The following is a 12,659-nucleotide window of genomic DNA, read 5'->3' on the forward strand; positions in this document are numbered from 1 at the left end:
CTGTGTGTGGGTATTGTGGGATTTTTTGTTTTGTTTTGTTTAAGTTTGTGCCCTTTATTATTTGGAATAGATAACACTATTCATTTTAAGCCTTGTAGTAGCTAAATCAGAGTATGTCCTTCAGGCACTGTGAAGTTTATGTGCATAGAGGTTGTTTCAGAGCCTAGGCACTGGATGCTACTTTGTTCTGGGACAGAGTTTTGACTCTATGTCAGCGAGGTCACTCCGCCCCATAAGGAGCAATGTTCAGTAGGGAATGATAAGCTTATACTTGGGCTTTAAGATGAATCATTTCCTTGCCTGACTTTTACATTTTGACTATAGTGAAGGGATAATTATTTGACACTAAGAAGATTGCAAACTTGGAGTTGGTGAGGAGATACTGATCACCATATTTAAGTGTCCTCTGGAGAATAATACTTCACTTCAATATCTGCAGATCTTCCTTCTTTTTATTGTGCTGGAGCAGCTTCAATTTGTCATGTGTCACAATGAGACACTGTCTTTTAATATTCAAATCTTTGAGTGTTTTGATTTGTGTCTAATGTCTGTTAAAAAGAAATAAATTTCTCTGGTGCATTTTGATGGGAGGCATTGTAGGGGGTAATTCAGTACATACATCTGCATTCAAGAACTGTTAAATGAGTCTTTTGTAAGTAGCTGTATAATCAGGTATAAGCAAGCTGTTTGTGTGTCGTGTCCAAGTTCATTCTAACGGTGTGTAATAGAGGACAGAATGACAATCTGCAGTTTCATTTTCCCCACAGGTCTCTCATGTCAATGATTCGCAAGAGATCTCACTCCAACACCAACGTGAGCAAGAAGGAGAAACCTCCTCAGCAGGAGTCAGGTATGGCTCTTACTTTCTCAAGTCATGTGGATTATTCACTCGGTACTGCACATAAAGCTAGTGAAAAAAAAATAAAGCTAGTATCTGTGGGTACAGACAGTGATGGAAATGCTTATAATGTCAACATTAACAACTGCTATCCATGTCCCAGCATATTCATCTACCTTGCAGTCCAGAAATGTGATTGCAGCTCTGAAGCAGGAAGTGATATCTTTGGCATTTTTGGTACTGCAAGTTTCCTTGAGATACCAAGCAAATTTGCATAGCCCTCATAGCCATCTGTGCCCCCACAGCTGCTGGTGATCAGTATCCAATTTATTTTTTCCAAATGGATTTCAGTATGAACAGTCTTTGAGGCTGCAGTTAAAAAGCCTTAAGGGAAGACCTAGCACTTGCTGTAACTGAAAAGAAGTTCTTATCTTCCTATTTCTGGCTGTCATGCTTATCTGATATGTCACTGAGCTGATTTCATTCTCTAATGTGGCAGAAAACAATATCTTTCTCTTTTTTTCCCTTGGGGAGAGGGTGGTCATGTTTATTATAGGCTCACAGAAGGACCTGACAAGATAAGCACTTAGCTGGGTATGGTGATATGCTGGGGGAGGTGAGAAGAACAGGATGGTTCCATTTCGGCCCCGTGCTGTTATACTGACCCTGTGCTGCTTGTTGAGTTGCACCCTGGCAGTTTGATACTGCCTGTAGTAGTTGCACTATAGCAGCATTCAGAGGCTCAACCTATGCCTCTACATGGGAGACACTACAGAGTGTAGCTGCAGCTACAGTATGTCCAGGGCTTTGCACTTCCACAGATTTTCTGGAAGAGGCAGAAGAACAAACCCAACAAGCATGAAGCAGAGAGCAGGTTATATACAGTATAACACAGGGAAGTTTCAAACTTCCAAATGGCTTCTTGTTTGTTGTTTCTTCTGTCCAGAGCGTCTCCGCAGAGCTAGTTTGTTAAATGCTTCCGTTTTCATCCCTCAATTCATATCTTATGAAATTACCGCTCAGAGTTGACTGTAATGCTAATCCTTTAATAATACTGAAAACCTAAACCAAAACAGAATCTTGCACTAAGATGGCTCTGCGTGCAAAGTAACAGCTGAAATTGCATTTTATTGTTGTTAATGGAAGCTGGAAACATAGTAGGTTGAGAACAGGAGTTAAGTACAGATTTAGAAATGATCATGGGTGCCTGAAGAGTCAGAGCTAGTTAGACAAGCATTGCCGGTTAAATAACTAAGGTTTTTCTTGCTGTTTCTCTCTTCCTTCTGAAACAGCAGGAGTTTGTTTGTACTGAATTGCTTAACTCATTTGCTGCCACTTAAACAAAGAAGGGAGCTGCAGAAGGGAACGTGGCTGAAATTATAGGTATAGGATATAACTGTTAAACAAAAAATTGCTGTAAGCGGACTGTAATGGTATGTAAGCATGGCTGGATTGCTGGATGGGCCCAACAGGCAGAAGGTGGTGGAGCGTTAGTTTTACCGCTCCCATTTTTTAGGTGAGGAACTGAGGAATGAGGTGACTTGTGCAGGTCCCTGGGGGGAATCTTTGGGAACCGGTTACCAGTCGGAGAGAAATAAGGTGATTGGTTTGGGTAAAATAATAAAGAGAAGTGACCTTGTACCGAGATCTCTGATGAAAAGTCAATCTTATCTTTCAGTAAAAGTTCAATTATGTTGCCCTCATTTATCAAGTTTCCTTACCTTGAAGCATCCTAGAGGTTTTGATTACACCTTTTTGTTAAGACTGTTAGAAACAGTGATTGCAGGAAATACTATGAAATTCACTGTAAGTTCTCTACACCCCATTCTTTCGTTGTTTATTAGCAAACTTTAACAGTTCTGACCTTTCTTCAATCATATATAAACTGCTGCTTCTCTTGATAGTTGAGCTGTTCTTAAAATAAAAATAAAAAAGGAGGAAAGTTCTTTCTTGATCTAGTTATTATATCCAACTTGAGGCTTGTTTTGACCCTTGTTAAGGACTTTGAATGAGTGGTTTCTATCCTATACCACCAATTAAGCTTTTATATTTGAAACAGCCTGTTTGTGAAATTAAAGCCTGATGTTAAATCGGCTTACAATACAGAAACTGCATTTCTATGAATCATCAATAGTACCCTGACAAGTGAGAGAGCGAAAGTCTATTTAAAATTCCTGTTATATAAGGTACAACATTGCAGCTTTGAATAACGTCAACCGTATTCCTCCATGTATTTGCTTTAAGTACTCTTTTTTTTTTTCCCCCTTCTTGGTATGACACATTAAGTGTCTTTTGTTACATTATCCGGAACACTGATAGGTTAGCAGGTATAGCTTAGGTTCATCACACAGCTTCCCATTTCATCTGAATATTTTGCGGTCCTGATACTGAATTTCTTGAAAAAGCAACTGTTTCCTTTCATGCTATTTAAGTTTTGCCCTTTAACTTGATGCAGTGTACATTTAATGTGTGTTTTTAGTTCAGTCTGAAATGTCAGTGTATCATTCCAGCAAGGTTCTTAAACCCATGTGAAATACGAAACATATTTGGTAGTCTTGTGACGGGCTGCATATCAGGCTCACCATGGGGCATTATCAACTTGTCCTGTGTCAGTGAAGCTGTGGAAATTTCTGCTGAGCCACAGTGAAGAGCTACAGTAGAAGTGGGGCTGTATCCTTCAGTCCTTGGTGCTTCAGCCTATAGCTCTGAGCTTTAGCAAGTCCCAAACAGTTATAGGAGCTTTGCGTTTTTCGGGATCTGGGCCCTGCTTCTGTCCAGACTTCTGCAGGCACTGCGGTTTGGCGTTTGCAAAGTCCACAGCTGTGTGTAGTCCTCAATGTGTGTAGATCGGCATGTTAGCCTTGAAGAGCTTGTGACAGTTTAGATGATAGCAGAGATTGTGCTGTATCCAGAAACTAGAATTCCTGATAACTAGAGATGAGGTTGCTGGTTTCTGCTACCATATAGATATATGCAGTGTAAGGTCAAGTGCCTTGTTGTGGTGGGGAAAATTAAGAGTAACATAGTGGTCCTGTGAACAGCCCACTTACAGGGAGAAAAATAAGCCTATATATTCATGTTTATCATTTACATTTTTAATAAAACTGAGAAAAAGCACAGATTTGGATCACACATGAGCAATATGCATCACACATACAGGCAGGAAGACCTACTGCACAGATTATAACTAAATACATTGTATATATATAAATGCTGTTTCATCATTAAAACTGATTTATGATGATGGTAACTGGCTGTATATGGCAAGCAAGCTGTTTAGGAGGCTGTCTAACATGTTTTTTTCTTTGCACTATTTCTCTGGAGTTCATATCTATCTGGAATGTGATATGCCCTTTGATTTTTGGAACAGGTGAAGAAGTTACAGATCTGAAGAGACAAGCTGTTGAAGAAATGATGGACAGAATTAAAAAGGGAGTTCATCTGAGACCAGTCAACCAGTCAAGCAGGCCTAAAACAAAGGTTTGGAATAAATAGCAGAGCAATAATATTAGCTAAGTACAGTAATTTATACTAAAAATAAATCAGGCTTTCTGTAAAACATTCAAAAGAATACATTTGCCTCACCTCATTTGCATTGCTTGATTTTGAATAAAATTAATTAGAGCAGCATATATCTGAAGAACAGAAAAAGAAGTGAAGCCAACACTGAGTAAACAGAAGCCCAGTTTCTTTGGCACAGAAAGGAACTGAAAGCAAACATCTTGTAAACAAACAGCTACTGAGAAACAAAAAGCACAGTGAGAATAACTGAATTGAGTAAAGGGAGTGATCCAGAAGTAGACTGTATATAGAAATACTTCTTCCATTTATGCAACACTTAGCACTAATACCTGAATGTGGCTACTATAAAATATTGCTTACCATCTTCACAAAGCATAATCTTTCTTTATGTATAGGCTGTGATTCACAGTGTTAAGAGCTAAGACTCTTCCCTTCATCTGTATAAGAAAATAGCTTGAATGTTAGCTATGTGCCCATGAGAGGAGACAGCAGAGGAACATAATGCAGCTGCATGCCTCTGCAGTAGACCCTCATGCGATGCCTGTCTTCAAGTACAAAGTCTGTCATGGGCCATTTCATGTGTTTTTTAACATGCATGCATTGTGTTTGTTTACAGCCAGAAACACCAAAGCCCTCTGAAAGTGCAATGAAAGAATTAAAAGGGATTCTGGTAAGAAAATTTGCAGGTTTTATTTCAGTTTTTTCTTCTCATTGAGCTGACATGGCCTTCTGTGCAAAATAGCCGAGTATTTGAAGGTTCTGCATTAGTGTTTTGGTTTGAAGCTGTAGAACGGTTCTGGAGTGGTTGAACATGACCAGCAGGTCAAGGGATGGGATTCTCCCCCTCTACTCCACTCTCATGAGACCCCACCTGGAGTACTGCGTCCATCTCTGGGGCCCCCGGTACAAGACAGACATGGAGCTGTTGGAGCGAGTCCAGAGGAGGCAACAAAGATGATCAGAGGGCTGGAGCACCTCTGCTATGGAGACAGGCTGAGAGAGTTGGGGTTGTTCAGCCTGGAGAAGAGAAGGCTCCGGGGAGACCTTACAGCAGCCTTCCAGTACCTGAAGGGGCCTACAGGAAAGCTGGAGAGGGACTGTTTACAAGGGCATGGAGTGATAGGACAAGGGGTGATGGCCTTAAGCTGAAGGAGGGGAGAATTAGATTGGATATTAGGAAGAAATTCTTCCCTGTGAAGGTGGTGAGGCACTGGCACAGGTTGCCCAGAGAAGCTGTGGATGCCCCATCCCTGGAAGTGTTCAAGGCCAGGTTGGATGGGGCTTTGGGTGGAGGGTGTCCCTGCCCATGGCCAGGGGGGTTGGAACTAGATGATCTTTAAGGTCCCTTCCAACCCAAACCGTTCTATGATAGGATCTATGATACATGATGTGAATCCCCTGATTCCATGTTTGACTTTGGTTCAACTGAAAGATTGGTTTTAGTCTTGCTAACAGAATTTATTTTGGAGAAAACTAGTCTGTTAACTCTGCTCCAGATTTGTATGTTCCTGCCACTAGAGGGGATGTTGTGGTCTGCACCTGCCATAGATCCTTTGGAAACTTTCTAAGGACTCACAGTGGGGATGCTTAGGGAGGGAGAGGCAGCTGAATAAATCTAGTTCACAGTAAACCCCTTGAACTGCATATATAGTAGGTGTAAGGTTCTCATTGTCAACTTCTCTGAACTCCTGCTCTCTCCTGAGGCACCAAATTTCTTGTTAGCATAGACATAGCCTAAATAGAGCAAGAGTTCTGTAGTCTGTCTACATTTATATGTAGAAAAAATGATTGTGAATAGCTGTCCACATACCCATGTATCACTAAATAAAAACATTAGGCTTGTGCATGGTCCTGCTCAGACCTGGTCTTGCCTGGTCTGTCCTTTACTTCTATATTGCGTTGCTTATTTAATTGGTGGTTTCTTTTGCACAAGTGCTAAAATTGTGCCAAACAGTCAGAAGGAGCTGTAGTTCTCACTCCCTGACTTCTGTGACCCTGAAGCTTTTAAAGCTGAAGTGCAACTTTGGCACATTGGGTGAAATTTTGCCTTTGTAAGGTGAAAAAGTGAAATTTTGCCCATATCGAAGCAAAACGCCTCACATCCACTCCACAGAAGGTAAGGCTAATCATTCTAATCATCCATGATAGCACCTAAACAGCCCTTATAAAAATAACTTCAGTATTCTCTTGGGTGATGCAAGACAGTACAGCAAAGAGTGTAGCCACAGCTTGTGCTGTGATTTCAAAGTCACAAGTGTGACACCAATCTTACAGGGAAGATCTAGAGAGCCCCCAGACCTTATTGCTGAGCTCCAAGTAGAAGGACATATAATTGAACGTGGAGGTACATAGAAAAGGAATAGAATGAAACATGGAGATTATGTTTTAAATGAAACTCTGTAAGTATATGAATAGTTTGACATGGTGTGTTGTTTGGAGCAGTGAGGGATGGACTCAACGATCCTGCCAAAGGTCCTTTCGTTTTCCAATAGCGGTTTCGTTTCTTTGACACTGTATCACTGACATCAGGGGAGACTGGATTTTGTGGTTCGGAGGGAGCAGAAAGAAACCTGCAGTCACTGTACTTCTGTATCTAGCTTGTTGCTTTTGAGCCCTTCAGGATATTTGTAGTATAAGACAAACTACATAAAATCCAATTCCAGTCTGTTCTTGAGACCAGTCATTATGCACAGTCAGACAACAAACATGGGGGTGGGATGTGATGGAGTAAACATTTGTTGTTACTATGCTAATTATGCATTTCATGTAGACCTCCATATAATTGTTACAAACAAAACACATTTATGGTCTGTAAATTGCAGAGTTTGAGAGACTCTCGCTCAAGTTGCTTTCGCACGTGTACAGAGCTGGAGCATACCACTCATTAATAATGTACCTGCTCAGTTAAATTTCAAATGGTTGCCAAAGGAAATATTTTAACTTTTGGGTGGGGGAGTGAAGAATTAGAGTTTCTTTGCTGGGATCCTGAACGTAGCACAGGCTTTGCAACTTGCAGTGCGATTTCCTTTTGTCATTTGCTATTTCTGATCAGAAGTTACGTGCTTGCCAACAAAAGATATTACGAATGTGTTAGTTATGCTCTGGAAAAAATGCTCTATGAGTCTGACATGTTTTGGAAGGCTGAATCAGCAGGATTCCTGGGGCTTCTTAAAGATGGCAAGACTCAGAGGGAGGGTAAAATAGCACATGGGTCCCAAATTTTCAGTTGCATTATAAACATTTTGAGGAAACTTTACAGTCAAGTGGGTTCTGATCCAGTAACTGACTCGTCTGTTGGGAAATGCATGCAGTATGCGCTATGTGTATGTTAAAATTCCTGCGGGCAACTTTGGGAGGTTTCAGGTTTGATTAAAGCCTTTTTTTTCCCCTCCCTTTAAGAAAAGCATTGCAGCTTCACTGATATAAAATCCTAACCTTGGCATAAGGCAGTAATAGCATGCATTTCTATTTTGTAGGTATAAAAAAACTATTTCAACTTGAGATCTGAGTCCATGCTTAAGAGAAACCACGAACTATGTGGACATAGGTTCATGTTTTTGGCAGATCAGCTAGACTATAGGATATAATAACATGCTGCAGTTGCAGCTGGTACACACTGACTTCTGCAGCTATGTGTCTGCATCAGGATGCAGCAACACAGGACCACGCTAAAATATAAAATGTGCTGAAAAATATGGATCTTTGGCTTTTTGCTAATAGGGGTTAATTATGGGCATGATAATGCTCTGGCAGTTTTTTAAGATCCTTTAAATGTTAGGATGGAGGAAGTTGGCAGTTCCCTGCAAGCATCAGAGTTTGTTCATTAGTGATCCAGAGCATCATTCTTAAGCCCACTATCAACCCACTAATGTGTAGGTAAGTATGGTTCATCCCTACATTGGAAATCCAAGTAGAGGGAGGAGTGGTGAGCCGAGGCCCAGAGGCTCTGTTGGTACTAAAGGGAGAGCTGCACACGCTGGTCTAGAACTGCACTTGCTTTTCTGCAGTTTAAGAGGTTCTCACGTTGTGCATATGGGATGTTTGGCACAGCGTAATGTGCCCTCACAGAGCTTTTCATGCCTGTAGGAAACATTGAACAAATCCACTAGTTCCCGAAGCTTGAAGTCCCTTGAAACAGACAGCAGTGAAACAGAGCTGGAACGAGTTCTGCGACGCCGGAAAGTGACCACTGACCAGGACAGCGGCAGTAAGTGGCCGGACTCCTTCATAGTCCTCTTCCTCTCCTTGCATTAAGTGACTCTTGAAGCTTGACTTTCTCTTCCAGGCCAATCCCATTTCAGCCATTACGGAGAACCCTGCTTACTTCTACAGTGACTCATTCTCAGTGACATTTTCTCCAAGAGATGCCTCTGTCAGGATTTTCTGCGCACTCACACAGCCATATATGCACAGGTTCCTCTGTCCTGCCTGGAGCTCGGACTGAGGTTAATAGTCTGAGCCTACTGTAAAAATACTTTTGAAAGGAATGATAACCAGAGGAATGAGGGTTTAGGAGTAATGTTTTGAATTAACCTCTTCTGCAGAGCAAGGGTCTGCAGTTTTTAAGCTATGCTTTACTGTCCGCATCTGTAAGAAACTGTTGATGTTCTGCCTGGTTAGAAACACAGTCAGTGCAAGTGTAAGTCCATGCCATAGTCTATGCAGATGTGGCTGGTTTTAATGTCAGTGTATGGTTATAGCTTGGACTTTGTAGACAGACAGTTCACTGACTACTCATTAGTAGGAGAACAGGCTGCTTTGTTGTTCGGCTGGCTCTCTCTCCGGCTGTACTTCAGGCTGGGAGAGCACCGGCGAGTCGTGAGTTGGTACTGCCGCGTGGGCAGCCATACTTACCATCCCAGAAGGGGATCGAGTGCGCGGCTGTGTCATATAGCAAACCCTGCTTGAGGTACAAGAAAGGGTTAATCTTGGTGGGGAGAGCAGAAGCTGCAAATATGATATTTTGATACTCTCCATGCACTGGATGCTGTTCTTTAAAATTCCTTTTTGATTTCTGCAGTTAGCTTGAATTCTGCTGTGCTTATGTGTTGTTTCTAGACCAGTCAATCTGGATAACAGAAGCATGAAACTTTCTTTGGGTTTTAGGTCCCACTGGAATCTTGGCCACATCAGAATCAAAATCTCTGCCTGTGCTAGGTTTGGGAGCCAGTGCTGCACAAACAGCATCGAACAAGAAAGACCTGGAGACAGAATTCAGTTCCAAAGTACCCGACTCAGATACTGTCTCTAACCAGCTTAAGGGTGTGTCGGGCTCCAAGCCTACCTTACAGTAAGTGGAATATGGATTTCTAGATATATTTTAGTACCAGATCTGTTCAGCTGGTGCATTTTGAAAGTGATTTAACATCTGTTTTGGTTAACAGGATAAATGTACAGTCTGCAGCTGTTTGCCGCTGACTCCTCAAATAATTTGCAGTCTCACGTGGAGGTAGAAATTGAATTCTCTGTAATAAAACTCTTTTCCTCTAGAATCTCTGAACATTCTTAAAAAATAAAAGTTCATCGTCTCTGCCAAAAAAAAAAAAAAAAGAACTCAAAGAGTTTTCAAGGAATAGCAAGGTTGAGTGTTTCTCTATATCTGAAGAGGGGAGATAGTTATATACTGAACTCTTGGTTTCTAAAAAAGGTAGTTCTAGCAGGTTTTTTAAAAAATAGAATCATATAAATCATATTAGTTTGTATACAGGTGTGCAGGGCAGTTTCCATTGGACCAAAACAGGTGCTATTACTCTTAAATATTTGTTGGTAAAAACTCTGAATTACCTTGAAATCCCAATGTTAAGATTCTTCAAAAAAAAACCCTCCCTGAGCCCCCAGGTTGTGCTGCATTTGCACAGACAGGCAGAGGAATCTTTCGTCTCACCAGATTGAAGACCCGAGGTGCCAGCTCAGCATCAAAGAGTTAAACCTGCTGCAGAATTACTTGTTTCAGACAGATCCCGCGGAGGATTGGTTTGTGTTACAACAATACCAAGCTCCTTTTGAAATTAGGCTGTGCACTTGCTTCAGTTCCCTTGCCAGGTTGTTTGTCAGTTTGTCACTTCAAGAAAAGGAAACAGATCAGACAAATCAGATCGGCAGAATATTGTAATCATGGCTAATTAAACGTCTTGATTTCCTGTTCTATCAGTTAAAAAATCCCACCAGTACCAATTCTAGCTCCACTGCTTAGTTCAAAAGAGTAAGTCACGACAAATGAGCTGGAAATTCAGTTCACATCTATTTTTATGAACTGATATTTACTTCACTCTCCTGCAGGTACTTTTATAATTTATTTTTGAATGGATAAAGAGCCAGATTTCCTTTTGTGCCCTACAGTTTTATGCTATTTGCACCGAGTTTTAAAAGCAGAATGCCTTTTCCAATCATACATATTTTCCCCTTTTATTTCACTTAAGTATCCTTAGAAGAAAGATGATCTTTATTTTAATTTAATCAGAAAGATGAAGATTTGTTCCACAGTTAATTTGACATGAATAATGCCATTGCATTTTCTTGAACTGCTACCCTGACAGAAAGGTGAGGTTGTTCCTGAAAAATAGTGTTTGTAGTTTGTGGATTTCTACAATTTTGAACAGATAACCTTAATCAGAAAATACAGCAACTCCTACCACCTTTTGTCTACCTTTTATTCCACCAAACTAAGTGGAAATTGCATTTACAAGAAAGGAAATGAAATAATTGCAGGCCCCAAGGTCTCGCAGAATGCGTGGTGAATTGACAGTGAAAAGGATCTTGTGTTGACAGTCACAGTTGTTATGTGTTATAAAAGCATATGTGAAGCTCAATTTATTTCTCAGCTTGCCTATTCAGTGACATCCTAAAAGACACATTTCACTTTAATTTATCTGTTTAAACCATTAAAACAAATGTGGTGGCCAGATTCCTTAGTGCTGCAGGGCTGCTTTGCACCGAGTCACTGGTGTAAACCTGCTTAATTGGAAGGGCTCATCGTTGAGGATGGTTTTCCAGCGAGAGGGAAGGTGCTGGGGCTATCATACTTTTCTGCCACTGGGCTGGCAGGGAGGAGCAGAAATACCTAGGTGCTTCATACCACGTTGAAGTGCAGTGGCTCTTCTTCTTTCTCCGGGGTGCTGTTCACAGCAGAGGTTAGAAGAAGCAGCCTCCAGACTCCAAGGTGTGTAAGCGCTGTTTTGAAACAGGGTTTATTTGAAGCAGGCATCAGGAGGAAGTTCATGTGTCTGACAACTTGGCTCTACAACTGGGCAGTTTTCTGGGCTTCCCCGAGTACTAGCAGTTTAGTTTGGATCAGCAGAATGCTTCTGAAGCAAATCTCCCCATTTGCTATGCTGTGATTTGTATCCTGGAATGGTCTTGGTGCGTAAACTGGATCCCTGGATTCATTGGATGGGTGAAACTAAACCAGAAGACGTGATCCAGCCTTCAGTGGTTGTCCTGGGGGCCACATGAGAGCTAGGTCGGTGAATAACCCCTCGAAACGTGTGTTACGAGGACGTGGGTCTGAAGCACAGGCTGTTTCCTTCTACAGGTCTGCTCCTGTGGCACCACGCTCTTTCTTAAAGTAGACCATGTTAACACTGCTTTGACCAGATACCCTAAATGACAAAGGCGTACAAAAGATTTATTGTGCCTCCTCTTTTCCTTATTCATACCTGAGGTAAAAGGATGCAGCTGTCTCATCATTTGCAGTTCCTTGAAATCTGCCAAAGGTGTGACCTGCTTCAACTGTTTGCAGCAGCTAAGCAAACCTTTTATAGCACAGTAGAGGATTGCATGTCTCATAATTACCAGGTGTCTCTTAGAGTGCAGTGTTTATTCTTTTTTTCTTCACTTAGATTTTAATGTACAGCTTCCTATAGAAAACCTTAGGGATAGTTGTGCATGAGATACTTCTCTTTGCTGCACCATCCATTTACTAAGGTTTGTAATCTGAAGGAGGAGGTAATACGTACAGACATTTAAATGCGAACAGCCCTATTCATCATTCTTTATTCACGTTGAGTAACAGTTGAGCACGCCCGTTCTCATGGAGAAAGAAGGTCACGTCTTTGAAAAAAGACCCAGTCTTGAAAATGTATCTGTGAACAATACATAGACAGAAATCAGCTCATTGAGTAAAATCTTAGATCCTTCTGGCAACCAAGTGAGTGACAATCTAACCTAAATACTACTGGGGTAAGGAATTTCAGTGTTTGGTTGACGTAGGACTCATAACATGATTGGTTACTCCTGTGGTTAAGTGTTACCAAAGCACTTGGCCACCGGCTGAATCAGTGTGAATTACCAAAGGAGGGAC

At 41.3% G+C, this 12,659-nt stretch overlaps 1 protein-coding gene across 2 annotated transcripts in view; it reads left to right on the plus strand.

Moving 5' to 3' along the window:
• Window positions 1-12,659, plus strand: part of SHTN1 (shootin 1) — a 67,075-nt gene that overhangs the window by 47,205 nt on the left and 7,211 nt on the right. For both annotated transcript variants that reach the window (XM_054832472.1, XM_054832473.1), the window contains 5 exons: window positions 768-850; window positions 4,209-4,318; window positions 4,977-5,030; window positions 8,447-8,567; window positions 9,467-9,650. In XM_054832472.1, the coding sequence (XP_054688447.1) occupies window positions 768-850; window positions 4,209-4,318; window positions 4,977-5,030; window positions 8,447-8,567; window positions 9,467-9,650 (552 nt within the window). The remainder of the gene's footprint in view (window positions 1-767; window positions 851-4,208; window positions 4,319-4,976; window positions 5,031-8,446; window positions 8,568-9,466; window positions 9,651-12,659) is intronic.

Source organism: Grus americana, chromosome 7, assembly GCF_028858705.1.
Source record: "Grus americana isolate bGruAme1 chromosome 7, bGruAme1.mat, whole genome shotgun sequence".
NCBI lineage: Eukaryota > Metazoa > Chordata > Aves > Gruiformes > Gruidae > Grus > Grus americana.